The sequence below is a fragment of the Apteryx mantelli genome, chromosome 13 (assembly GCF_036417845.1).
Source record: "Apteryx mantelli isolate bAptMan1 chromosome 13, bAptMan1.hap1, whole genome shotgun sequence".
Taxonomy (NCBI): Eukaryota; Metazoa; Chordata; class Aves; order Apterygiformes; family Apterygidae; genus Apteryx; species Apteryx mantelli.
In genome coordinates, this window is record NC_089990.1 from 20,909,441 (window position 1) to 20,936,957 (window position 27,517).

The 27,517-nt window shown below is 43.7% G+C and overlaps 3 protein-coding genes across 20 annotated transcripts in view; 2 read left to right on the forward strand and 1 right to left on the reverse strand.

The window, feature by feature from the left end:
- The window catches only part of LOC106482667 (phosphatidylinositol-binding clathrin assembly protein-like), a 33,499-nt gene extending 28,637 nt beyond the window's left edge, over nt 1-4,862 (forward strand). For all 4 annotated transcript variants that reach the window (XM_067304290.1, XM_067304291.1, XM_067304292.1 and 1 more), the window contains one exon: nt 630-4,862. In XM_067304290.1, the coding sequence (XP_067160391.1) occupies nt 630-644 (15 nt within the window). In that variant the 3' untranslated portion in view covers nt 645-4,862. The remainder of the gene's footprint in view (nt 1-629) is intronic.
- Nucleotides 4,863-6,356: 1,494 nt separating this feature from the next.
- Nucleotides 6,357-17,270, forward strand: VBP1 (VHL binding protein 1). Of its 3 annotated transcripts, none has more exons than XM_067304298.1 (6): nt 6,357-6,452; nt 11,258-11,382; nt 12,468-12,534; nt 12,999-13,097; nt 14,929-15,067; nt 16,038-17,270. In XM_067304298.1, exons 1-6 carry the CDS (start codon nt 6,357-6,359, stop codon nt 16,106-16,108), a joined length of 597 nt encoding a protein of 198 aa, XP_067160399.1. In that variant the 3' UTR covers nt 16,109-17,270. The 3 variants fall into 3 exon arrangements, with proteins under 3 accessions (XP_067160399.1, XP_067160401.1, XP_067160400.1); XM_067304300.1 differs by having other exon boundaries at nt 6,357-6,385; XM_067304299.1 differs by having other exon boundaries at nt 14,929-15,063; nt 15,676-16,114.
- Nucleotides 11,825-27,139, reverse strand: RAB39B (RAB39B, member RAS oncogene family). Of its 13 annotated transcripts, none has more exons than XR_010885566.1 (7): nt 26,862-27,139; nt 22,617-22,761; nt 21,311-21,479; nt 20,126-20,291; nt 19,403-19,453; nt 13,143-13,231; nt 11,825-12,131 (listed from the first exon to the last, which is right to left on the reverse strand). XR_010885566.1 is itself a non-coding variant. In XM_067304297.1 (5 exons), exons 1-4 carry the CDS (start codon nt 27,074-27,076, stop codon nt 21,197-21,199), a joined length of 540 nt encoding a protein of 179 aa, XP_067160398.1. In that variant the 5' UTR covers nt 27,077-27,139; the 3' UTR covers nt 20,206-20,291; nt 21,162-21,196. The 13 variants fall into 13 exon arrangements, 3 of the variants coding, with proteins under 3 accessions (XP_067160398.1, XP_067160397.1, XP_067160395.1); XR_010885564.1 differs by lacking the exon at nt 11,825-12,131 and adding an exon at nt 12,256-12,290; XR_010885565.1 differs by lacking the exon at nt 11,825-12,131 and having other exon boundaries at nt 13,121-13,231.
- Between the last annotated feature and the right edge of the window lie 378 nt (nt 27,140-27,517).

The window sequence follows — 27,517 nt, forward strand, 5'->3', positions numbered from 1 at the left end:
AAAGAAACTAAATGTCTTGTTTCATGATGGGCTATTAACATCTATTTCTGCTTCTGAGAAAGTGAGGGGTTCCTCAGTCAGGGGCAGCAGGCTTTTGCAGGTGAGAAAATATACAGATGATGAAAGCATGCAGCCAGAGGAAGCAAGGAAGAAGTACAAATGGAGAGCAACAGAAACATGGCTAGCTTCTCACTGTGCCCATGTTAAGAAAATGGGAGCGGAGAATGAGTCTAGAACTTAAGACTTCTTATGACATTATCTGGATACTTGGTTCAGTCACGCTGGCTATGGCAGTGGTGAAAGGTTTCTGGAAGATTGGGTTGAACTGTGAAGTAAAGAAAGGCAGGGACAGGAGACTATTCAAGTGAAAGGAACTGTGTACTCCTGTCACCTAGATACATCTAGATGCATTGTTCTTAGTGCTCTTTGGGATTTGTGTTGGGGGGTTGTGGTGGGGTTTTCTGTTTTGTTTTGGGGTTGGGAGTTTTTTTTGTTTGTTTTTTGAAGTGACAAAACCCATAGTCCCAACTTACAGATAACAAGGCACTTGCATAGGTTCATACCTCTAAAACACTGAGAAACCATGTGTTATGAAGTGGCATTAACAATATGTAACTTCTACTTTACAGATACAGTTTATGTAAAGCCGCCAAAGCAGCAAGATGTGTGAACAACCAAATACTGGTAAAAAGAAAAGACTGAATTTCATTCTTCCCGTGATGTATTCTTGAACAGGGCAACTGTTTCTCCCCTGTATAATATAATATTAATTTGAATTGCAATGCTTTAGAGATTCTTGTTTATAACAGTCATTGTGGTATGAAATCATGTTTGTTAACTGATTTTTAGACTGTTCAATAGGAAACTGTAATCTTTGAGGTCAACTCAGCTTTGAAGATGAGAATCCAACTTGCACCTTCTGAGAAGAGGGTTATGTGATTGCTTTGCAATCTTATTCATCAGTGGATTGCCTGTAGGAAGTTAACTGAGAATGTCATAAATCCTATTTATTTTCTCCATAAGTTCTGTGGCTGTTTTAACCAAGACACAACTCAAATGAAGTTGAGCAATAAAACTTTCATATGCTCTAATAAATACTCTGATAGAGTAATGCTTGCATTATCATAAGGCCAATATTGTATGAAATCAGACAGCTTTTTCACATTAGCATAGCTTATAATAATTCATAAACTCTATAATGTGAGTTTTAAATGCTGTGAATCAACAAGAAATATATATGTATATTTTATATATATAATGAAAATAATAAATTGCTCCATTGGCATAATGTCAGTGTTACATGGCTAGCTGAAAGGGCCAGGCTCTGACATGGGCTAAAGGTCTTGTTTCAGAGTAGGGAAAGAAGTATGTAGCTTTTGTTGCAGTGAAAGCATATACCCCAACAGCAGCAAACTGGAGCAATTAGAAGATCTTGTTGCTAACTGCAGAAGAGGTGAGAGATGTAACTGTTTTTATTTTTAAAGTTCAGTTCATTAGTTCAAAAAAAAGCAAACCTTGCAATAGTGCTGACACTTCAGAACTGGTAACTATATTAAAATTGTCCCAGCCATAGAGAACAGCTTGTGCTTCTTTTCTGAAACGAGAACCTACTTGCAAACCATACAGAAGTAATTATTTTAAATGTGTAAATATGTGCAAACTTTTAAATAACATTTTCTTTAATGCTGCAGTAATTTTTCTTTCTTCTGTAGTATTTTTAAGATGATAATGCTGTAAGAAGAAATCCAGATTTCTTTTTTGAGAGGAAAATCTTGTGAATCAGCTAATCTGTGAAGTATGCTATTGCTGATGGGTTAGATACACAGGCTTTTTATGCATCTTTCATATTTAACAATCTTCTTCCAGAATTTAGGTTGGCTATGAAAATGCCTTATCTTGTATCTTTAAACACCCAATAAAATGTGATAGCATTAAAAAAAAAAAATTAATGAGTAAATGGAATCAGAAACAACCCTTTCTCCAGAAGTTTGGCAGAATACAATGAAAAGCTTTCCTGTAATGTGGCTTCTACTGATGATTAATATTAAAGTTGGGTTTTTCAAAAACGAATAGTTTCTACTGTTATGGACCTCCAGATTAGTATGGCTTTTATCTCTTGGGGACGCTATATTTGCAAAAGTATCTCTGAATCTTACTATAAACGCAAATAGGTCTGAAAATCTTGTCAAATTGTCTTATAGAAAACTTCCAAAATACAGTGGAAACAAGCCTCTCGTTTTCTAAATGCTTAAATTTTGTCCGAAGAGTACAAAAGAAGTATTTCTTAATAATGCTACAGAAATACTTCTGTCAAGCAAAACCGTTAAACCCCAGCCCTTGGAATTGATAACCACTAACCTTTTGGGAAATTTAACCTTGCAGAAATTTTAAACTCTGAGACTCTGAATATGTACTGATGAAGAACTGGACTGATATACAGCAGTTTAACATTGAAATTTGAATTATAAAGGACTTCAAGCTTTAATCCACCTTTCCTGGGTTGAACAATTATACAATTTTAAGCCAATGAATTCTCTGGTGCTTGTAGCTACCCTCTTCATGGTGAGGGAATAGATTCCATCTGGAATGGGTCACTGTTCCTCTGTGTGTATGTGTGTGGGGGGGGTGTTTAAGAAATAGTTAATTCCATTGATTTATTCTGCATTGAAAAGTCTTGAATTCAAATTGGACCAGTACATACAGTAATAAGTATCTGAGCATTAATGTCATAGCTGAGAGCGCTATGACCAGGCAGTGTCTGGCACAGTGAACTGTTAGTTTTTCCTACTGAGTTGTATAAGCCATGATCAGTTATTTTTAATAAAATACGCAAAGAAGTACCTGGCAAGCAGTATATATTCATTACAACTTTTTTTGCAGTGCATTCTGAAGATCTGGAATGTACTTACTTCACTCAGAAATGGGTTCAGAACCAAGTACTGTTTGCACTACTCCTAATTTGCTCTGGATTTTTTAAAATAGTACTTTGGTATGCTTTCTTGTAGCGAAGCTGTCTGATACCAATTTATTTAGTATTAAGAAAAGAGAAACAGCCACAAAGTACATCCTAAAGACCTTATAAACTATCTTATTTTTAGTCTCATTCAGAATGTTTGACATGTTAAAACACAGCTCTTACAGATTTATCCTTATGAAGAAAAGATTGCTTAACACACTTCTGTCCTCATGGAAGTGCACAGGACTGCTGTTTAACAACCGCTTCCTTGGGGACATATTGGAATGCACAAAATGGACAAGTGCTATGTTTTAAACCACAGCATAGTTCATATGCTTAGAAGTAAATGTGAGGACTTAGGATGCTGTCAAGGCTCTTACGGCTCAGACTTTGTTCTCCAAAGAACCACATTGTAGACAAAGGTTGTTCTGGAGGGTAACTGTAATAACCTGTGACAGTTGTGAATGGTTGCGATAAGTGAAACGGGGAAGAGATGTATATACATGTGACTTTCCCTTTTGTTCGCAAACCCCTTTGGTCGGGATCCTGTTCCGAATGCTCCAGAAAGCCAATAACTGAGATGGGAGCCCCCGTTGGTGTGAACACGGAGGAGGGCTTGAAGAACGCAGTGCGCTTTGTGGTGTTGTGCTTTAGTGGGTCATTCAAGCCCAACCGTTGGGATTTAATGCTGCTGCAGGGGGCTATCTCTCATGGGATATGCAAGAAGATATAACCTTTGGGGGAGTTTGGGAAGGATGATTGTTTTAGGCCTGTTGGACTTGAAAGTGTACTTCTTTTTAAATAACTGGGGTTTTCTAATGTTCTTTAGATATAGTTTGACTTTGTCTCCAAGAAGTTATTGAATTTAACTTTTTTAATTTCAGACAAATTACGTACTAGAGAAATCTCAGTTCTGTGCACATAGTGGTGGAATACTTGTAGGTAAAAATAGCAAATGAACTTTTGTAAAACATTGAATAACTTCTGACTACAAGATTGAATACAGGGTGTATCCACATCTGGGTTTTTTGATGTGTGGCAGGGAGGGTGGGGTTACAATTAGAATAGTATGCACTGTGGATCGGTGCTTAATTTGTACATAAAAGGGAAAACTTTTGTTTTGGGTAGTTTGTATTGTAAGGACAACATCTAAAGGCACTGTGTATCAGTCATTTATTTCCATTTTAAAGATTATATTTTTGAGCAATGGAAACTGTACATGTTATCATTTATACATTTACTGGTAGCTAGGAATATGGAAAAGCTATGTCACTATTGATCTGTCATTGATAAGTACATTACTGCATCGCTACTTTATGCAGATTCTCATGAGCATTTATTTAAAGAGATTGTAGTAACTGATACAGTTACAACACAAAGTGTAACATCAGATCTTTCAGTGCATCTGAAATGTGTGTAGCCTTGTGATTATGTTTAATCCTTTACTGAATATTTGGCTGGAATCTCATCTTGGAGCAATGACAAAAATAGGTGCTGGAACAGATTTCCCCCACCTCAACCCACACTTTATTTAATAGTTCATTTTGTGTGTTACATTTTTTTCCCCATAACAGGTTCGTGCCTTTATTGGATATTTATTTAAAAGGAGCTACTAAAATTTAAGTTGTTCAAGCTGTTTTACAGGTGTATTCTTGTGTGGCTGTTCCTTTACATGAGCTCCTTAATTTTATAAGAATACAGAATGCATGAAAAATCTACTAGCCACAAACTGAAAAAAATCGAGGGTTTACATACTATGGGAAAAAAAGCCTAAGCACAAGACTGGTTGTGTTGACATTTTAACTTTATGATTTGTTAATATACAAACTTTTTTTTTAAGGCTGTTGCTCATATTCAGTCAATTGATGAAAGAGGTTTTGAAAAAAAATAAACTTTGGCACATGCAGGGTGTGTGTGGTCATTCTTCCATGTCTTCTCAAAAGACTTGCTATGGTACCAGTTAAACAGCTGAATTAGGATGCTTGATTACACTGTTTCTTACCCTACTGCATGTAGATGCGGAAGAGTATTATGCCTTATTGTATCTATCATGGTAGCTGACCTTGATCAGTTGGCAAATTATTCCAGTTTCTCTTTGAGAAGCGGCAACTTGTTTTTCCCTATGCAGGGCCATTGGAAAGATGGGCTTGGTTTGGGAGGGACGAGGAAGACGCAGCTGGTTGGCTCAAATAAGTGTGAACTTGCAAGAGAAATGTGCTTACCACAGCCAGGTGGCAAATCAACTTCCATCAGTGCAAAGTTAAAATACCTGACTTTCTCTTAATTTTGTACTCTTAGAATCACTATAGTATAGTCACAATAACATGTGTGTTGTGTAAACAGCCTCAAGATCCAGAATCAGCAGCATGGAAACTTTAACTGTGGAGTGTTTCTTCCTTGTAGCTGCTTAGGGGCCTTCTGCCTTTAAGCCCCTCAGGACACCGCGTTGCTGCGGGGGGGGGGGGGGGTGTCAGTTTGTTACCATTGATGCAGCTTGCCTCAAGTCAAAATCATTGCTTAACTGGTCTGTGTTCCAGCTGAGCTCTTGGGGCCTGGGAAAGACATGCTACTGAGACCTCCCTCTCCTGCAGCTGTTTCTGTTTCTAAATTAGAAGCTTTGAAGTCCATGCTTTTAATAGCTGCTTTTTTTGTTTCATTTAGTTGGAGAGACTTGCTTTCAGTGAGGAGCTTGAAATGTTTAATAGCAGAATCTTGCTGTGTCACTGCCAGCCAGTGCAGTTCTAGCATAGGCTTTGTATTGATTATAAAGCAGTAAGCTATCTAGCCCTTGAGTTAACGGACTACAGCGGCCTATATTTGTCTTGCAGCAGGTTTCATTCCTTCAGCGTTGCTGGAAGCTGCATTACTCATTCCGAGTAATGACGAGACAAGGTGGCACGATCCTGTAAATTGCATAGTAACGAGCGCATGGTGCAAGGTCGTGCTGAAGAGCATCCCCTGAGGTGGCGAAGGGGGGGCGGCAAGGGAGGTGTGTGGGTATAGCGCGTTGAGCGGAGAGCTGCGCTGGGGCCTTGCTGCCTGCACACGCGTCTGTGCTTTACCCTGCCCCGGGCACACAGGGCTGCAGGGGAACGAAACCTTCCGCAGCGAGGGGGCCGCCCCCAGCGCTGCCGGCGTCTGCCGCAGGGCTGCTCCCCTTTTATGAATGGGGAGAGCGGCCCCGCCCCCTCCCGCAGCCCTCCAGTGGGAGCCGCCGCGCGCTCTCTTCTCCCGCCCCCTCAGCCTGCGCCCCACGTCGCGCCACCGCCCCACGCGCCGGCCCGTCGCTCAAGGCCGGGCAGCCAATAGCCGCGGGGCGGAGGCGGGCCCGGCGCCGACGTGATGACGTGTCGCCGCGGCGTCCCGGCGAGGGCCGCGCACGCAGCGTCGGTTCCCCAAGATGGCGGCGGCCAGCGGCAGCGAGACGGGGTGCGGCGAGGCGGCGGCGGCGGGCGGGAAGCGCGGCCCCCTGGGCATCCCCGAGGCCGTGTTCGTGGTGAGCCGCCGGGCCGGGGGCGAGGGGGCGCCCGGGCAGCCGGGCCCGGCCCCGGCCCCGCCAGGCGGCACCTGCGGCGGGCCGGGCCGGGCCTGGCGCGGCGCGGCGCGGCCGCTGTGGCGGCCGGCGCGTTTGTGCGTAGCGCCGAGAAGCAGCGCGGGGGCGGCGCGGGTGGGGCCCGCGGAGAGCCCGGGAAACGCTCCCCGAGCGGCGGGGGGAGGCTCCGCGCGCTGCGGGATCTAGCGGCCGCCTCGGCGCTGCCGCGGAATTGTCCCGCCGTGCGCAGCCGCCAGCGCGCCCGGGGCTGCCGGCGAGTGGCCTCCTCCCGTGGGGGTCGTGCTCCTGGTCGCTGTCGATCGCTCTGTGTCTGTGTCCTGAAGAGGTCTGCTGGGTGCTCTGCTTTATTCGTCCTCTCTCCTGATTTTGTTAAAATCGCATAATTTTACAGCAGACTCAAGTCCCCCTTTTAAATTTTATCAACTTATTTCATTGGTTGGCTATTTATAAGCATATTATAAATGAGCCCTTTTGCTGTACAAATGAAATCACGGTTCCTTATATTTGTTTCTCCTATGAAAAGAATGGCATTGCTGCTTCTGTTTCACTTACTATGAAACCTTATACTCTTAACGCTTTTCCCTGTCTGTTCTTTTCATAACATACTTCTTGATGCATGGGCAGAGTCACTTTGCGGAAGTGACCATGGTGTCCAGCTAGCTTTCCCTGATTTCTCTAAAACTAATGAATGTGGTGGGGATTTTTCTTCTGGAAGCAGACTAGATTTGGTTATCCAGCTTTAAAAGGTGATTTAAGCAGCACTTAATAATTCTATTGATTGGTTGAAAAAGAAGAATTCATCAATTCATGCATTGGCATAATGTCAGAATTAATTTTTGATCATTCTCTGCTACAAGCTGACTCTTTGCATGCTGTCTTTATTGCTACTTTATTTAGCTTGATCAATAAGTAGGGATCCTCATTTGGATGTCTGAGGATGTTTTCCTCTTACAGCACAAATGCTGCATTAAACAGCCATACCTTAACTTTTTGTTCTTTTCTTAATGTGTGTGGGCCTGTTTAAAGAAAAAGGGCTTTAAGCATTTAAATGCTGTGGGCTACATGGGCACACCCAGTGCGCATTGAAGTACTTGGCTTCCATTGGTTTCATCTTATGATTTCTGATGCCTACCCTGAATGATTTGCTTATCTTACCTCTTTATTAATGAGATTTTCTTAGGCTTTGAAAATCCATATTTGTCAGATCTTTCTTGATATCTTTATCCGAACTGTCTGGGCTGATCAGGTTTGGCGACTCTTACGGAGAGCAAGCTGATGCAACTTGCATCGTGTTATTACTCAGCAAGCATAGGTCTTGATCATGAACAAATGGGTGCATTACATGTGTTTTCAGTGCCTCCAAATCCTTGTGTTTCTTTAAGATTCTTTAGCAAATATTAGGTATTTGAAGGATGAGGTTTGGGAAATCTTATTGAGATGTAAAGCCATTACTGCCTGCAGCCAACTTCTCCCTAGCGTAGCACCGCCAGAGAGGAAAGGCCGCCTGCAGCTGCAGCTGCCCTGGGAGAGCCTGGGCCTCTTGACGGAGGAGCACTGGTGGTTCGTGCTTGCCCTACAGCCGAGGTGTTGCCCTGGCAGGGAGCAGAGAGAGAAACCTAACTGGTCTCGGCAAGCGCTTGGAGGGCATTTGTCAGACCCGGCATCTCCCTGCTGGGAGCTGTTGGTGGCGACCGTGTTGGATTCCAGGTTGTTCCTTTTGACACTTATGTCTGAAGTTTCTCGCAGGCAGTGCCATGCAACCTGAAAGAGTCCTGGGGGTCGGAGCTTAGCTCTCTGCTCCTGTTTTAATTCTTTGTAACCTTGTGTCTGGATTTAAAACCTGTGGAAGCTTATTAATTTCTCGATTTGAGAGATGTTCTAATCAAATACATCTGCAGAAGAGATCCTTTATGCTGGTTTTAGAGCACCTGGTAACAGTATGCTGGTTTTAGGTGGTTGTAGATGTTAAGATAGACTTTTTTTATTCAAAATAAGCATACACTAAGAAATTTTTAGTGATACTCTGCTCTAGAAAGTGAAGATATTAGTGTCTGAGAGTGGGGTTTTTACTACTTTTTCTTTAGAAATTTTTTTTTTATGAATACAAAATGTTTAAGAAATTTGTGTGTCATTGTGCTGATAAAGAATTACTGATTACTACTTTGCTTTCCACCACCACATGCTGTATGGGTGTTCTTGCTGAGAGTTTTGTCCTTAAAGATGCTTTCTTGAAGTATCTTGATTCAGCAGATGCTCTTCAAAGAGTTTATGGCAGATGCCTTGTCATAGACTTTGATAAAGCTAAAGCTATCCAGTGGATTCTTGTGCCCCTCTGGATTTCAAGTGACATTAAACACTAACTCAGAGTTTCACTGGATTTTAAAGAACACACTAAATACAACTTTCAGCTCTATTTTCTTTTGAGCTGTGGTCCAGATGTTTCCAAAGAAAATGCCTTGCTTATTCTGCCTTCATAGCATGCGTGTGACTTGAAGGACAGGAGATGCACAGCTGAAAAAGTGTTTCTTTGTGTCATGTTCCCTGCGTATGCCCGTAGGTGATGATAGCTCTCTGCAGAAGCAGTACGTGTGCCTGCGGCTCCTTGTTTGGGCCGTCACCCCAAAGGTAAACACAGGGCTGCACGGGGGGTATGTGCTGTTGTAACGTATTTCACGGCTTTTACAGAGACTTTATGGGGCTTTGCTTGACGTTTGTAAAGTCTGTATTGCCTCTGCAGTAGCTGAGAATGGTGTTTTGCCAGTGAATTTTCTTCCTAAAAAGATAGAAAAGTGCGTTTTGGCAGGTCCTAGCAGTACCCATAACGTGATTTTGCAGCTGAGATGCTCTGTGACATGCTGTGAAGCAGAGATCCAGACAAGATGTGGCGATAGCAGTGATACCCCGCTGTGGTACAAATCTGGGCTGTTACAGCTCAGACGAGTGGCTGCATCTCAGGCTTGCAGTTGGGCCAAAAGCCCGGTAAGTGCCGGGCTGGGCAGTTGCAGTTGGGAAACCTGAGTGACAAACCGAAGCCTTCCTTGGGCTGGGCGTTCGGAGAGGATTGCCAGGATAGAGAGGACCTGGAGTCACTCCTGTCCAGAAAGGGTTTGAACCTTTTTCTTCGGCAAGATCCATGTGTGCATCTATCTTCATTTGAGGGGACTCATCCTCCCTTTCCGAGTGTGTTCTGTGCACAGGCTTTACCCGGAGTGGCGGTGGGGTGCTGGGCTGTAGTGCAGTGAGTTGTTGCCCACCAGGTTACCTACTGCTTTTGCTTTCTGTCGTGGGTGATTTATCTAAGGAGAATAGTTTCCACAAGAGGGAGTTTCATTTCCGAACACCCTATGACTTTGCTTTTACAATACTTGCCTGAATCTAACCTTCATTTTTCCCATTAAAGCTGCACTACAGGCTCCATCAGGAGGCAGAAATGTTTCTTGTTTTGTTCGTGGTGAGGTGGCTTGAGGCTTTCTTTAGGCAGTTAATCTGGACCATAATCTCATGAGTTCTCTCTTGCTGTCATACCGCCTAGACCATGATGCCTGCTGATGTCTGTTGTGCAGTTCATATTTCTGCTTCAGGTTTGGCTTATTGATAAGGAAGATGGGTGACTTCCTTCCAGACTGGGGAATTTCGTAATAAGTTTCTCTTAGCCAAGGGAGATGAGTCATAAATTATAAGGGAAAGCAGCTATAAGTTTAAATGTATTTATTTATTTCACTAATGTATTATAGTCTTTTTCTTATGCAAAACTACTGGAATGGAAACACGTAGGTATAAAGGGATAAACTGAAAAGGCCTGTGATTGGTTTTTATCAGATTTTACAGAACTATGGCATCTAAATTCAAAGCACTTCTTTAGTCTTAATTCTCAGGAGTTCAGAGATGTTCAACAGGCAGGAGAATTTGTCTGGACAACCAACGAAAGAATTACTGCAGCGGACTAGTGCAGTAATCTTGAATTATGATAGAGGTAAATGTTGTCCAGGCTGGAAACTCGTGACTGATCCCTAGCCAGGTGGAGAATATTGACCCTAGGCAGATGAACTGCTGTCTGCGCATCTGCGGGCATTTACAGAAGTCAGCTTTCTGGCCTGGTCAGGCCCATCCTCTTTGACTCCGGTTCCAGTTGATGGTAGGACTGACTTGAGTTGTTCTTTAGAAGCGTTGGTTGCTTTCTGCTGACTATAGAAGGAACTTATGAAGACAAACTTCACTAGCATAAAGCTAGCAAATACCACCTTTTTCCTCACCTTTACCTCTCTCTTTCTCTGCCATAGCACATGCTTGATCAGGCCACAATTTTTTTTTATTTCATTAGTCTTATCCTAAATAGCTCATAATCTGATTAACCAAAAAGAAGCATTATCCCTCCTTTACAGATAGGAAACTGAAGTTTGAACTTGGTCTGAGGATATCCCTTGTTAGATGCCATTTAACATTGACAGGGCTGAAACCACCACTAATGAGCGCTAGCAAATATGGTTATAAAATATTCCTTGCATCTATTATTTGGTTCTCTCTCTCTTTCTCTCTCTCTCTCTCTCTCAAAAAAAACAAAAAAACAAAAAAACAAAAACAAAAGGCTAGCTAAGAAAAGAAACAAAATGATTTGGTACTTTACTCCAGAAAAAATGTTTATTTACATATAAAATCTCTGGGCTTAGTTGCAGTAAGATGATAGCATGACTATATCTGGAATTTCTAAAACTGTTCTAACTTTGAGGTCTTTTCTTCTCCCCGTAAAGGAAGATGTAGATTCCTTTATGAAACAGCCTGGAAATGAGACAGCAGATGTAGTTCTTAAGAAGCTGGATGAGCAGTATCAGAAGTATAAATTTATGGAACTTAATCTTGCTCAGAAGAAAAGGAGGTAAGTTGTAATTTTTGCAGGATTGGGAAATATTTAGGACTGTTCTATTTTTAAAATATGATCTAGCTTATTTAAATATCCAAAAAAGTAATTTTAGAAGAGCTAATACTTGCAGTACTTTCAGAAAGCCTTGGCTTCACTTTTGTTTTTTTGTTTGTTTGTTTGTTTGTTTTTTTCTTCCTGAGAATTATATACAAAAGTTTACATATTGGTCCTTAGCCTTTAAGGCCAAAAAGACTGTTATTCTCTTAATTTTTTTCAATCTAATGTAATAAGAATACAATTTGGCAAATGGCTTTTATATCAAGCCTGTAACTCTTGGCTTAGCAATTTCATCTCTCCTCAGTAGCTTCAGTGTTGAGCTAGGTAAGAAATACATATTTTTTAAACCCCAAAGCAAAGCTTTGAATAACATTTTTATTTGAGATTAAACTACTTTGCATGGGGAAGAATCCCATGTAATTTATACCTGGTGGCCTGTTTTAGAGGCTGCTGCTGTGTGAGCCTGGCTGATGACAGAGGGCTGGATGCCTGGAAGGCTGGTGGGGATCTGAGCATCTCCACTGATCTGCTGTGAGGGCTGTCGGGGGCCGTGGCCTGCGCTCTGCAGAGTTTTGGTTTTAATACCGCAAAGTCTTGTAGCACTAAACTGTTGGTTAATGCAGTTTGTGGTCCTCAGGAGAAACACGCTTGTTTTGTTCAAGCTACTGTGATTTTTGTCTTTATTTCTTCTGAGGTTTCTCACTCCTCTGTAGGCATCAGAAATATGCAAAAATATGCCATTCTAGCAAATAGACATAAGTTATTGTTAATAAATGTTTGTTACATTTTGGAAGCTGTATGTATTGCTCTGCTTCTTTGTTGAAGACAAAACTGTTGAGCTTCAGTATGATAAGAGACAGGTGAGGCTGTAGAAGAGATGTTTTTACACGCCATATCTTTCAAATTTCCATTTTTAAGTCTGGAAAGCTATTAGAATTTCAAGTTTTAAAATGGAGGTTGGATTATATAATAAAGCTGATCGCTTGTTTAGGAAATTTTGTGTCTGTGTAAAATAATAAATTATGACTGTTGTTAATTCACAGGCTAAAAAGTCAGATTCCTGAAATTAAACAGACATTAGAAATTTTAAAACACATGCAGAAGAAAAAGGTAAACTATTTTGAATATCTAATGAGTATGAGTAAAGCTAACTGCCTTTCCACCCTAACAGAACACATTGCAAGAAATGTTTTGGAGAGCACACTTAATATGCCTTTAAAAATAACAGAATTGTTTTAAAGGTATGTAGTACTTTTTGAAAGCTAGTTCAAAAAAAAAAGTTAATGTTTGTAATGGAAACTTCACTTTTAATAGTGTATAGATTGCAACTAAGCTTGGACTTAGTCTCTAGCCTTTATAGAATTTCTGTATTGTTTTTAAATACTTATTTTTAAAATGCTTTAGTCTTTGGACTCTAATTTGAATGTTGAAGTAAGATTATGTATAATTCCACAGAAGTTAATATAATATCAATGGCAGAAAGCAGAGAAGTGTGCTCTTTACTGTAATTTTTATGTCTCTGACATAAGTTTCCAGTGAAAATAGCAATTTTAAGTTTTATCATTTGTCTTTAGGAATCCACAAATCCAATGGAAACCAGATTTTTATTGGCAGATAATCTGTACTGCAAAGCTTCAGTTCCTCCTACAGATAAAGTTTGTTTGTGGTTGGGGGTAAGTAAAATATAGCTCTTTCTGAAACTGTTTTTAATAACTTACGGGCTCAGAAGACCTTGTTCATTGCTGTCTCATCTGTACGCCTCAAAGACATTGTATAATTCTGTTCCTGTGTGTAGTAGAACTGTGTCCTGTCAGTGGAGCAAACCAAACAAGACAATTTCAACATGTTAGTAGAGGTTTCATCTACTACTTTATTTGGTGTTTGTATATAATATAATCCTAAGACTTTTAGAGAACTGCAACTTTACTGGATTTTTTTTTCCAAAAAACATATTCATAAATATTTTCCTTATCACATTGTGGTTCAAATTACCATCCACCATTCCTTGGGATTGGTATGTGTCCAACACAACAAATTACTTTGGCAACTAGTTTCCTGTTTTCTATATCTGTTATTTGTATGTAGCATCTTGCTCTGCTTTTCACGTAAGTTTGGGGAAACAGTGGGTTGTGGTTTTTTGTTTTTTGTTTTTTTTTTTACTTCCCCTCTTACCAGCATTTAGAGTAGAGTTTTTACTAAAGATTGGTGAGATCAGAGCTTGAAACACAGACTTCTAAGTACTTAAGTGGTATCAGGTTGGGATAGTCCCTGTTTGGAGGCTTCCTTATCTGTAGAGATAACTGGCCAATGTTTATTTTGAGACTTCTAAATCCCTGATGTTCCCATGTGGTCGGCTGCCAAACAAAACTCTGGTGAAGACAAAAGCATTGTTGATAAATGCAGTTGGAGGATGCTGTCTGATTAGGCAGTTGCTCCCAAACTCCCATTTTTTGTCCTGTCATAAGTAAAGTAGAGATTTCTGTCTGATGCCTTGTTGCTTTAAAGAGACTGGCTGCAGCATTTACAAACTGACTTTCCTGGAGCATTGCAAGTTTGATTTGCCACAGCACGGTGGAGAAAATTTATCCTCCTGATGGTTCATACGGAAAAGCTATCATGAAATAGCACAAGAAATTTGTAATATTTAGGTGTTCTTTGGCCTTCTGCCCTTTTTCTTCCTTGTGGCTTACAGTCTGTCTGTGAGTTGGACTATGTGTATTCATTTTATTGGGAAAACTATAGCTTCCAATTATCTAAAATGAAGGGAAAAAAAAAAAAAGGCTTATCACACTTCCAGCTCTGTATAGCGTTCCCTGGAACGGTGTCTAGTTAAGTAATAATAGTACGTGGCTCCGTTCAGTACACAGTGCTTGAATAGGACAGAGCTTCATTGGTGCATCTTGACTTGATACTGCTTGTTTATCTCTTCATGCAGTAGCTCCTTACAGAAATGAAGACTTGCAGATAAAAGCCACTCTGGGATGGGATAGGGCTCTTCTACATCTTATGTTTTTGAATACCTGTAATAATTTTTTAGTGACGACTTCTTGAACTAATGCTATTAGGCAGTTTGCCAGTGTCCCACATAGGGAGATTCTAAGGTTAAACTTGAATGTGGCAAAAATTGTTTTAAAAATTACTTAACACTTGATGCTGCTAAGAAATGTTAGGAGCTTTTTGCTTTTCAGAAAAGATGAAGACAAGATACTGATACGTAAAAGGCTCAATGCAATCTACAGAGAGTGAAATCCCTTGTTGCTTAGCAATGAGGAGAGAACTGTTTTTTCATGTCACTAGAGGGTTTTGTCTCTCAGTTACTTAAGTGGTGGAGGCCTCAAGTGAATTCTGTCTTTGCTCTTCCTGAATCTTGTAGTCTTGGCCTAACAGGGCAAGCTTCTGCTAATGAGTTATAAACAGGCTGAAATACTCATGCTATGGCTTATTTCTTGTAATGCAAAATTAAAAGCTGTTCGTAAGCTTAATTTTTTTTTTTTTTTTTTTTAGGCCAATGTGATGCTTGAATATGATATTGATGAAGCTCAGGCTCTGTTAGAGAAGAACTTGTCAACAGCCACAAGAAACCTTGATTCTCTAGAGGAAGACCTGGATTTTCTTAGAGACCAGTTTACCACTACAGAAGTCAGTATCCTTTTTTTTTTCTTTTTAATTTGCAGGGGAGGTGGTATATGTGATGGATAACCTATAGGTATTTATTAATTTCCAGATATGTTTTTATCTTAAACTAGCTGTAGTTAAAATTCTGTAGCACTTCGGGAACTCTTTTAGCAGTGAAACAGGATACTGTGTTTCCAGTGCCGGTGTGAGGATGGGTGGTTTGATATGGCAAAGCTTGTGCCAGTAATTGGGTCCCTGTGAAAACTACTGAAATGGCTGCAAACCTGGACTGGGAATGGCTTGAAGGTGTGGACTGGTGCTGTGGCCTCTAGAGAGTGTATAAATACTGCTGTTTGGGCTGTGGGTAATAGTGCCCGAGTCAACTGCCATTGCAACGTCCTCCAAGCAATACAAGCGCTGCTGTAGCAACCGTGGTGCTAGCTAACGCCTTGCTGAACTTTTCCGACTTCTTCATAGTATCATGAACCCCCTCCAGGGTTTGAGGGTTGTGTGTGTGTGGTTTTTTTTTTTTTTTTTTTTTTAACTATTTTAGTGATGAGGACAGCCTTCAACAGAAGCATTAGCTAATTCAGTACATGAAGGCACAATTACTGTTTTTTAATGTTGATATTTAAGATATCTAGTGATGCAGGATGAATGCCTGAATAGGCAAATGTGACTGATACGAGGCAGGCTGACTGAAGGCAGAAGAGAGTAGCTGTAAGTAAAACTAAAAATGCTTTTCTTTGTAATATCATCTTAGAGTGTTAAATAAATGGTATAGATGCTACAGGTATTAACAAATATTAGTATTCCGGTATGAAGGTTTTGCACCAAGACAGCTCTTTCATTAATTGGTTTCTATATTGACTGTCACAAGTAAGTGAAATAAGTTATGTGCAGCCAACTACATAACCTGCTTTTCCTTTTTCTCCTTTTCTTTTCTTTTTTTTTCTTCCCTTAATGCATGAGCTGTTTCCTTAATTTTATACCTTCAGATATGGCTAGAGTTTATAATTGGGATGTAAAGAGAAGAAACAAGGAAGACCCTTCCAAAAATAAAGCATAGTTTTGGCAATTTTAAATGTGGTTTCAATTTCCAAATATTTTTATTTAAACACCCCCAGAGTTCATTCTTAAGGGACTGAGTTACTTTAATCATTTCAGTAAATGGTAAAATATATGAAAATAAAAACAATGGTGAGCACCATTTTTATTTATTTGTAAACTCCAAATTTGGTTTCATGCATGCTTCATGAAATTACGAATTATTTGAAAAGACACCACACAGTCTAGCAAAGGACATAGCATCCCGATGAGACCAGTCTGTCATAAGTACATTTCTCCCTGAAAGTTTGAAAATGCGAGGTGCAAGTATGAAATTGGGTCTGACACTTCAGCAGGTTAATGTAATGTAAGAGTTTACTCTTTCATCTCTGTTACGTGCAGTTGATGAAGTTGAAATCAGCTTGGGCTGGGAAGACATGCAGCTAATGTTTTAGTGAACAGAACAAGTACAGTGAAGTCTTGGATTTTGTTTCAGTCAGTTACTTCTTCGGCAGCATAAACCTACAAGCATTCCTGGATATCTATCCACTGGGATAAACTTGATTTTAATAATTACTGGTTAGTTAACTGTCTGTTACTGAACTCTCAGCACTTTACCTGCAACAGTTTGTGACTTGTCTTCAGAAAAGAATGGTGAGTGGAGTAAACAGCACAAGCTATGTCGAGACTGCAGGTGATCTCGCCCCGTTCTTTTTCATACACATGCCCACACGGCTTTTTTTTTTTTTTTTTTTTTTTTCTTTCAAATGTGTTGAACAAGGACACCAAAATGCTGATAGCCTGTAAACAAGAAAACCCCCATGTACGATCCCTTAGACAGATGTCCAGTTCAAATGTCTTAACACTCTCAGCCTCCTAGGTGGTGAAACCTGTATTAAATATGAATGGTCTACTGAAGTGCTTCTTCTGGTGTTAACAGGTGGAGTATTTCTTTGGTTATTATGAAACCTTGCAAGATTGTTGCCTTTTACCTCTGCAGTTTCTTTCTAAAATGAAATGCTCGGTGGTGATGTCAGTGGCTAGTATTCACACTCTGTGACTGAGAATACAGGTTTCGCTACAAAATAAACGCAGATGTTAACTGTTCAATCTTCATGTAATAAACAATATACCTGTAAAGTTTTTGTACTTTTATTTCATGATATTAAAATAGTAAAACTAAACAGCTGTGGCAAACACCTCTTTTTGTGCATCTTTCTTTGTGGGGGAAAGTCATGAATCTTGTGCATAATCTTGTATAACGTTTTCCTGCCTTAAGGGTAGGGGTGAAGAAACTTGGTTGAAGCAGCAGATGTGGAAAGTGTAGCTGCTGAATACTGGCTTGAGTGAAACAGCGGAGGCGAGTCAGCACGTCTGGATTTGTGAATACAAGCAAACTGATCTGACACCACTACGATTGTAAAAGAGTAAGAGCTGCAGAAATGGAAGTAATGGTAAATTCTTAACACTGGTCACAAGTAAGTACATGGAAAAATCTTATTTAAGGGGAAGGAAGGACCTGTGGTAATTTCACAACTGAATTCAAGAGCAGGAAAGACGGAGGAAGAAAACAAGTAATTCATCTGGATAGCATCTTCAGCAGGGAGCCACAGGTAAAACTGACCACTGTCAGCAAGGAGAAGCAGCCTGCGCTCCTGAGCGGGGCAGGGGCTGTGGATTTGCATCGGTTCTGTCCCCAGGCTTTTTAACCAACCTGCTGTTGCATAGAGCATTTCCCAAAGCTTTCAGACAAAAATTATTTTGTTGTTATTGCATAACTCAACTTTTTTCCTTGCTCATCTGCTCAGTTATTTTCACTACTACACTATGCCAGTTTCATTAGAAAATGTCAATTGTATGTGCTGGGTTCTGGCCTTAGTACGAAGGGGGCAGAAGACAGGATGCCTCAGTGCCTGCTCTCGGATGACTCGGCCGTTAGGGAAGAGGTTGTGCTCTCATCTGTGAATTCACTTTAGGTTTTGCTTGGCCTTGGCTCTTCCATACCTCTTCTGGAGGATGATACTATTTGTTGCAGTGTCTTTGATTTTAGCAAAGAAAAGATTAATGTATCTAATAGCTAATGTATTATTAGGTAACAGGTATCTGCACAAGCTCTGCAAGGCTGAAGCTGGGACTACCCAAACTGCAGGCTTCTTCCTTCCCTTTCTTTTTAAGGGCATCAGCAATGAAAGGAAAGGCAGCTGCAGACATGTCCTGATTTCTCTTGCAGTTTTCTCTTCTGTTTGGATTAATGAGATTCCCAACAGGCTAACGCACGCTTTCCCCCTTTCTCTGGCTGGTCCTAAGGCAGAGATTGCCTTTCTTTGTTGTGCACGATGAAATGATGAGTTAAGCATTTATGTGCTGGCAAAAGTACTGCCTCTGATTACCAGTGACCTAATGTTTTGTATTGGGGCGTGGGGGGGAGGGCAGCAGAGCTGGAATTGGCCAGTAGGTTCAAAAGGTACCTGGGTTGGGGGGGGGGGGGGGGAAGAGCTGGCCATGGCAGTTATATAAGTCTAGTATTTTTGGCTATCAAGCGAAAAAAAAAAAAAAGTAGACAAGAACTCTAGCTTGCAGATGGTGGAGCTCTGTCCTTCGCAGTTAAATCTTCATTACTGTAAGAACAAGATGTCTGTCAGAGTGCAGCAACTGTGCTGGCTCCTGTGAAACTAGTCCCACCTGCGGGGAAAGTCCTCAGGGAGAGACTAAGGTGCTTCCCCACTACCGCAGGATGTAGGTTTGGCTGTAACAGTTGCTATATGAGCAATGGTGAAATGTTTCAGGTTTTTTGTTTGTTTTGGGTTTTTTTGCTTTTTGTAGAATGGCTACAGTGTTTCTCAAAGGTAGGTGGCTGGTTTTAAAGATGTAATCAGTGGACCTTTAGAGGAAAAATGTATAGCGGATACTGTTGCCAAGAGTGTCTGCTGTTTATTGTTGAGCTAGTCCATATCAGATTTTCAGTTAAGGTTGCTGTAGTACAGGTACTAGGTGGCTACTGATAAAGAATGGGGAGGGGGGAAAAAAAACACCCAAGTTTCTTTACAAGTTTTGAATTTCACATTATCACATAGTAACCGTTTTGCTAAATACAAGCATATTTTTAAATCACATACAGCTAAATACAGCATTATTTTCACATTTCGTTACAGTGCATAACAGAAAGCAAGGAAAGGCATATAGTATACTTTTATTCTGGAGGTTCTGAGCAATTTCAGTTATCTAACATGCAGACTTTTTAATGTGTGGTAAAGACCACAAAGTTAGCTTTTTTTTTTTCTTTCTTTTTTTGTCCTAGAGTAAAAGAGCTCCTGACCTTTATCCGGTGAAAGGTGTCACCTTCTGACTTCCCTAAATCCCTCTTGCGCTAGAAGTCAAAGCATTAAAACCAGTTGTTAAAAAAGAATTCTTAGCATAGCCTATAAGTTCTTCATCTTAGAAAAAACATCCCAAATTTTGTACAGATGAATCTACATTTCCTATATTTTTAGTAAGCTGTCTAGAAAATGCAAGGAATTAGAAAAAGATGTATATAATGATTTCTCTATCATTTAATATAACCATTTATTACATCTAAGTAGTTAAGACTGCATACATTTTCTTCTGTACTGTTCCATTTTAGAATTATGATACTTGTATTATAGATTCAAGATTTACTCTTAAGGCCTGAATGCACTTACTTATTTTAGGCTTTCTGGAATTTCTCTCTGGGAGCAGGAAAAGGGGAATGTCCCAAACCCGTTAAATAAAGTATTGGTTGCCTTTATAGCATACAGGGTGAAAGGTGGTCTCCCCTCCCCCCCCCCCCCCCCCCCACTGGCCAGGTTCCTGCACGGAGGCTTATAAAATGTTGGTATTGCTAAAACTCTGCTAGATCCAAAGGTTTTACTGTCTTTAATGTATCACTCAAGCTCAGCCTTTAGGCCAGCTTCTGCCTGCAGCTAGGCAATCCAAGACGCACCTCTTGAGCAGAGTTGTACCCTGAGAGGCTGAAGTGGTTGTTTGGCCTACTTATCATTCAAAGAGTAAAGGAACTGACCCTTTTCTATCTGTTTGTCCTTGCATTAGTCAAAACAAGACTAATGGTCCTGATCTGAAGAGACCTTGTGCTCTCCGCTGGCGTCAGCAGAAGCTGCAGGTAGAAAGCCCACGGTAGCCAAGCTCTCGTGGCTCTCTCTGTATCAATCTTCTCCAGCTTTGCTTACCTAGAAAGAGATTTTTTGTAAAGAGATTTTTTTTTTTTTTTTGCATCTTCAGGACACTCAACCCAACCATCACTGATTCTGCCTGGAATTTGATGGGCCTTAGCATAAAGTTTTTCAATGTGTTTATAGCTAGGTTCAGACTTGACCAGGGTTCCTTGGCAGTGACAAGCTTCCCATGTTGCCACTCCTCCCTGGCTCTACTTTGCTACCAGTGCCCTCCCAGCAGGTACAACTCTGCTGCTTGCCCATAGAGTCCAGGAACTAAAATTGTTTCCAGAACACAGCAAACAAAACTGTTACTTTTTTTGCTTGTTTGTTTTAACAGCTCTAATATGGAAACCACAGATATTGTCCGAAAGGACCTGCTCAAGTTCTGCAAACCATGGGAACAGATCCAAACAGAGAAACAGACAGCTCAGTAGCAACCAGGAAAACCCACGCTTTCATAGACTGTGTAGCTTAAAGAAGCAAGTATTCTACTCTTACCTACTTAGAGGCCTGAAATTGAACAGCAGATGCTTCTTGGGGTTTCACCTAATCCCTCCCCCTAAGTAGTTTGGTGTGAAAGCTTGCAAACTTGAGTAAATGTCGCTATAGTGGTTTTGTTTGTTTGTTTAATAGGTTAAACTTCCCAGGTTTGCTACAGGGGCAAGGTTACCCTGCTGCACTTCAAAAGCTTAACTCAAAACTTAGCGGAAGCAAAGCTCAAGCGGTGAATGGTGTTCCCAGAAAATGGCCACCTATGCATAGCCTTTAACTCAGCTACCAACCCATGATGACCAACCTGAGATGGATCTTCCTTTGTCAAATTAAAACATGGAGGAAAACAAATTTTCCTCTTATTGTGTCTCTTGTGGCTTTCCTTCTCACCCGCTCAGACACTTCTGTGCTCCTCCTTCCCAGTTCTAGTGCTCTTCTTCCACCGATGCCAAGAAAGAAAATGACACTTTAACAGCAGAAAGTACTGATGGAAGCTGCTGCTTTCCATGCTATTTAACATCTTTAAAAGCAAATCTCACCTTTGAGGATGGCTGATGCACCTGGATTAAGCTTTACAAGCTTTTTTTTTTTCCTCCTCCTTTCCATTTCTCCTTGTGGCCTTGGCTGGTAAGACACCTGAGAGGTCAGTGATACGCAGAGGGCAAGACAGAGCTTCTGGTGTGTCCCGCCTGGCTGCAACACCCTAGCCTTAAGATGCAGAATATGAGGACATGTTTCTGGCTTCATGCTCCTGATCACTTAACTCTATTGGCTAGCCCTGAACTCTGGATATTTTCAGGTTAATCATCTAGGCAGTTGATACTTAAATATTCATTGAATAATTACAACCGGAGCAGCAGTTGCCACTTAGAATCCCAGTTCAGCACAGCAAGGAAAACACTATGGGGGGGGAGTATCATTTAAATTTTAATTACCAATTAACTAGCTATTATTTTCCTCTTTAAATCCCTCATAATAGTCTTTAATATATTGAACTAGTTTCAAGAACATAAAAAAAAAATTCAGAAGTGTGTATACTCTTTCAGTAAACTCTTTTCCTGTGGCATTGGCCTTATGAGGAAATATTTCTGCTGCTGTTATATCTTCTTGGTAATAAACAGCTGCCACAAACCAAGCTGTTCTCTTTCTCTCTCTTTCTGCCAGTGTGTCATACTACTAAACTATCCATACTGTGACCTCAATAGACAGCACGGAGCTATAGCTTTACTTAAAAGAGGACATCAGGCAGTTCCCTGGCATGTGCCGTCTCATTCAGACCTGCTCGTGTACACACTCTCTCTTGCTCCCCCTCCTTTCTGCTTCCTGCCTCCTTACAACATACACATGCACCCTCACTCATTCTCAGTTAGGTTTGTTGCTCCCAATCCTGAAAGGTTATTTGGAACAGAACATTTCTTTCCTGGGTCTGTTCTCTCGGTGTCCAAAACAACGTGGGAGGCTGTTCACAATGGGAGGGTTACTCTCCCTTCTGTCACACTGAGTTCACTTAATAGAATACAGGTGGTTAGTAGAGTTCATCACCACTTTTCTCACTAGAAGAGATCAGCACAAGCATCGCCTATCTGATTTCACCACTTCTTCCGAAGAGTGCACTACATTTGGGACAAACCCGCTCTTTACCCCTTCCCATCCCTCCTGGATTGAAATGTCCCCCCTTTTAACCAGCTCGTATATATCTCGAGTCAGATCAGTGAAGGCCTTCTCCACATTAATGGCATCCCGAGCTGAGGTCTCAATGTACTTCATACCATATGCAGCAGCCAGTTTCTCAGCCTCGTGCCTGGTGACTTGCCGCTGCGTGTCAAGGTCGCACTTGTGACCTACCAAAACAAAGACAATCTGGTATGGCTGGACGTGCACCTTTGTCTCTTCTAGCCACTCGTGGACGTTCTGGAAGGACCTGCGGTTTGTAATGTCAAAGAGGAGGAGTCCGCCAACCGAGTTCCTGTAGTAGGCTCTGGTGATGGACCTGGAAAAGAACAATCCACAGGAGAAGTGTGAGATACAGCTATTTGGGAGGAAGTGCAGAGCAAACTTGGCATATTTTTGTTTGTTTGTTTATTTTGAATATTTTTTCTTAATCCAAATATTGCAGTTCTGAGCACGTCTGTTTAAGAAGGCAACCTGCAGAATACAAGCGAGAGAATTTCATTCAGTAATGTCTTACCACTTCTGTTTGTGCTCTGTATAACTTCTCTTTCAGCAAGACAGCTAATCTTGGCTTAAAGACTTCAGGCAATAGAGAATTGCATGTCTCTCCCTTGGGTAGTTGTCCCAGTGGTTTATTACTGCTCTGTTCAAAATCCCTGTCTCTGCCCCCCCCAATGTTTTTGGTCTCAATTTTCTAGCATGGATTTCAGTATGCCCATTACTGTTTGTTAGACTCCAGAGCCCTCCACATGTAAATGCTTTGACTGTCTTGACCATCCCATTGGTTTAGAAGCACTGTACCAAATTAAAGTTTTTTTCCGGAACCAAGCACGTACTGTATGAGAGGTATTTGTAAAAGGCAAAGAGGGAGGTTACAAAGTCGGAAGGCAGACCGTGGAGTTGTAGGCTCCCCCAGCACATACACGCAGGCCTCGGCACGCGCACAGATACATCCACCCACTCCCTGCAACGTCTCCCACTACGCCAGTTGTCAAAGTGACAGCACGCACCATCACCGCTAACACACTCAACCGGCACGTCCAGGCCTAGCTCCCGTGTAACAGCAAAACTTGGAGAATCTGTAGTACTGTTGATCTTGTTCCTGCCGCATATTGAAAACATTAAGCAAAAAATCCCCAAACCACAGGCTGGGAATTGAATAGCATCTTCCACAATTCTTCTGAGCAAGGGCAGGTTTTAACACAGCCAGAAACTGCAAATTAAATCAGCTAACACAGACAGGTCTGCAGAGCAAAGCTGCGAATGGCCGGCTGAACAGAGTTACAGTGCAGTGACTACCACTCTTGGAAAAACCAAGCAGCTGTAAAATTGCGGTCTTTGCGCAAAGTCATGGATTAGTTATAAATCCAGAAGCAATGATTGATTTCAGTCTCTGGAGCATTTTATACTGGGGCCTTGCTGGGAAATGTAAGCACTGCTCCATTTTTACCGTGGGACAAGGCCTCTTTGGTCATGCAAGACTGTTGTTAGGGGTTAGTCGGTCCTGCAGTGTTTGCCTATCTAGAGAAACTGCCTCAAAAAAGGAATAACTGAAGTTCTCCAGTTTTGCTTTATCAAATCAACGAACATGCAGCGCGGCATGGAGTGATGGGAGAAAATCCACAGCCAAACGCTGAAGAAAGCTAGGAGAGGGAAAAAAGATATGTTGTGTGCATTTGGATGATTTCTCCTCTCCCAGTTATCTGGCTCAGGGACAATAGTAACTCTGCACATTTGGCACTGAGGGAATTAGATCTGCCTTTGGCTATTGCGCCAGCTGCAAACAGATATTGGTGCTTGAGTTGTCCCCACACTGCCACAGGAGTTTCTGCTTCTCCCTTGTGTTCAGTGCATCAGCCCTGGCTCCTCTTGCCAACATCAGCGATGCCTCAGGTACTTCTGAAATACATGACAGGATCTAAGCTGAACGCTGCGCTGAGGTAAAACTAGGTGAAGGTCTCAGTGCCTTTTCTTAAAGCCTTTTCCACAGACTGCTTTCCTCACCATCCACAGCAAGCAAACTATACTGGCTTCACGCAGTCCTTCACTCCCCAATGCCTTTGCCAGACCCTTATCCGGCTCTTACTTCCCCTCCTCCCACCACGCTTACACTGATACAATACACACTTACACAAGTTGCACTTAGAAAAGCTATAGTTACACAAGCTGAACAGCACAGGGGCTCACATCTATTTTGAGCAAGTTTTAGCAAAGCTTCTGCCTCTTTCTGGGAACTCTCCTTTGCTCTGCTGTGTACTCGCAGGGGGCTCCGGTACCGGGGGTCCTGTGCTGTTTGTTGGAGTCCTTCTCTCCAGCCGAGGGAGAGCTGCCGGCCAGAAGGAACCAGCTCTTCTGGAGGTGGTGGTACACATTTCCACGAGCGCAGGCTGCACTTGCTTCTGCTTTTGTTAGCATTACACAACATCACGTTTGAGACAAGCAAGTAGAGCAACCACAGATGGGCAAAACCTGCCGGATCCAGGAAATGGACCCTGTTCTTCTACCACTCCAAAACAGCCTCAAAGCTGCCCCAAAAGAGCACGTATCTGAGCTGGCAAAACAGGCACATGCTTAACTGTAATTTAAGCTTGACTGCAAGGAAATTGCTTCTCATTTATGCAGAGTGACATAGCTCACAACAGGGGTCAGGAAGAGTAAAATAGCACAGATAAAACCAGAAGATGCCAGCAAGGTGTCTTCAGGACCACCTACACTGCTTTCATCCTTGTGAGACAGCTGTCAAACTCCTGAAGAGCAGATAGGAAATGCGGGGCTCGAAATAGAGAGCTCTGTGAAAAAGCACCATTCTTAAGAAACTCTCTGAGCTACGGCAAAAAAGTTTGAGGGTGCTATAGAGCACGTGCACCATCATGCTTCTTGTCTATGTCCGCAAGCCTGAGAGGCTTCAGCTTGTTTCAGTAATAACTGTATTTGCCTTTTGCCAAGAAAAAGAACCTGCAAGAGAAGCCCAAGAGCTTCTACAGTTTGAAAACATTCACAATATTGTAAAATTGATCTTTATGGGCATGATTTCTCATTGTGCTAATGGTGACTTGGAAGGAATAAATACAAAACAGATTTTTGCCTGACCTATTCATACTGAACAATATACCGTAAAGGTAATGGGGCTTGCTCACTTTCCCTGTATCTTTTTACATAGCAAATTTAAGTCTGTGCTTTGGCAAGGGCATTTCAAAGTTGAGCAACGTGTATTTTTTGTCACCGTTCCTGCCCCTCACGCTGTGAATGCCGCTGCCCATCTCAACCGGCGCAGCCTGCCCTTGCAGCCGAAGGTCGCCTGCTCACCATTCGCCCAACCCGAGAGCCAGCCCGGGTCAGCCAGCACCACTGAGGGTCAGCAGCCTCCAGGGCCCCAAACTTCCCCGTGTTTTAAAGAAAGGAAATTGAAGCCATCCAACAGCTTTTGCTCTTTACAGCAAAAGCGCAAGCCGGGGACGTCACGCAGGCATGTTTTCTAAAGACCTCAGCTGGGGACCCTTTGAATTCTCATATCCAAGGCTGGGATCTGATGCAACCGAAAGCTGAAGTGCCTCCTCTCTCAGCAGAGTAAAGCACCAGCTCGTAGCCTGGAAAGGCTGCACGGTAATAGATGAAAAACCAGCCACTGGGTGAGGACTGACTACTGCACGTCCTGGGCCACATGCCAGTGTCACAGATGCAAATGAAGGCGGTGGGAGGGTTGGGGGCAGGGGAGATTTCGTCTATTGAATAAAACGAAAACATTCCTCGGGCGACTCATTCTAACACAGAAGTGGAAGCTACGCGAAGCTGCTCAGAGATCCGGAGCACGAAAAGCGCTCCCCGAGGGAAGAGCGTGGAAAAGCAGAGGAGGGCCAGAGGTGCACGAAAAACCTCGGCTCGGGCAGGCGGCTCGGGCAGGGGGCTGCGGGTGCCTCCCCCCCCCCCCCCCCCAAATCAGCGGCGCTCGCGGCACGGCCCTGCCAGCCCCCTCGGACGGCGCCGCGCCTGCCCCAGCCGCGGGGCTGCAGGCTTTGCCCGCTCGGTCCTGCGGGGGGCGGCGCGGTGCCGCCCGCAGCGCTGCCCGCCCTTGGTCCCTCGCCTGAGGCCGCCGCGCCGGGAGCCTCGGCGCGAGCCGCCGGCCCGGGCGCCAGGCGGGCTGCGGCCTCCAGCGCGGCCCGGGCAGCACCACGGCCCCGCGCGGGGCCGGCGGCCTCCGCCGCAGACGAGGCGCGGCGGGAACCCCGGCCGCGCCGCCCGGCTGCCCCAGGCGCACGCGGCGGGCGGCACCGGGTTCCGCTTTGTCTCGCCCCCCCGCCCGCCGGGTCGCTCGGGCTCCGGGACGAGCCCGGGCCCGCCGCCGCCGCCGCCCCGGGCCCGGCCCGCCGCCGCCGCCGCCACCGCCGCCGCCGCCGCGCAGGCCCCGCGCCGCGCCCTCACCGGAACCGCTCCTGCCCGGCCGTGTCCCAGATCTGCAGCTTGATCCGCTTGCCCGGCTCGATCTCCACCAGGCGGGAGAAGAAGTCCACGCCCACGGTGGGGTCGGAGATCTGGGCGAAGCGGCCCTCGGTGAAGCGGCGGATGAGGCACGACTTGCCCACGGTGGAGTCCCCGATGACGATGAGGCGGAACTGGTAGAGCCAGATGGCCTCCATGCTGCCGCGCCGGCCCCACTCAGCGCCGCGCCGGCCCCGCGCCGCCCATGCCCGGCCCCGCCGCGGCCGCTGCCGCCCGCCGGCACCGGCGGCCCCGCTCCGCCCCGCCCCGCCCCGCTCCGCCGGGACCGCGGCGCGCAGGCGCGGGGCCGCCCGGCCGCCAGGGGGCGCCCGCGCGGAGGGGGGAGGGGCCGCCCGGCCGCCAGGGGGCGCCCGCGGCGGGGGGGGGGGCTGCCTCGGCCGCGCGCGCTCAGGCCGCCTCCATTTTGTGCCGCCGGGCCGTCAGCGCCGCCGCGGGCGCATCTCGCCGCCGCCGCCCCTCCCCCCCGCCGGCTCTGGGGGCGCGGGCTGAGGGGGCGCGCGCTGGCGGCGGCTGCGGCGGCCCCGAGGGCAGCGGCGGAGCGCGGTCCCCCCGCGGCCGCAGCGCCCCCGCCGGTGCCG

What these genes read in the sequence shown, in the direction of transcription:
- VBP1 (XM_067304298.1), top strand. Translation starts at nt 6,357, where the DNA reads ATGGCGGCGGCCAGCGGCAGCGAGACGGGGTGCGGCGAGGCGGCGGCG. An exon ending in TCCCCGAGGCCGTGTTCGTG is followed by an intron (nt 6,453 to 11,257) that starts GTGAGCCGCCGG and finishes CTCCCCGTAAAG; the next exon opens with GAAGATGTAGATTCCTTTAT. An exon ending in GTTTACCACTACAGAAGTCA is followed by an intron (nt 15,068 to 16,037) that starts GTATCCTTTTTT and finishes TTATACCTTCAG; the next exon opens with ATATGGCTAGAGTTTATAAT.
- RAB39B (XM_067304294.1), bottom strand. Translation starts at nt 27,076, where the DNA reads ATGGAGGCCATCTGGCTCTACCAGTTCCGCCTCATCGTCATCGGGGAC. An exon ending in GCCGGGCAGGAGCGGTTCCG is followed by an intron (nt 22,762 to 26,861) that starts GTGAGGGCGCGG and finishes GTTCTTTTCCAG; the next exon opens with GTCCATCACCAGAGCCTACT.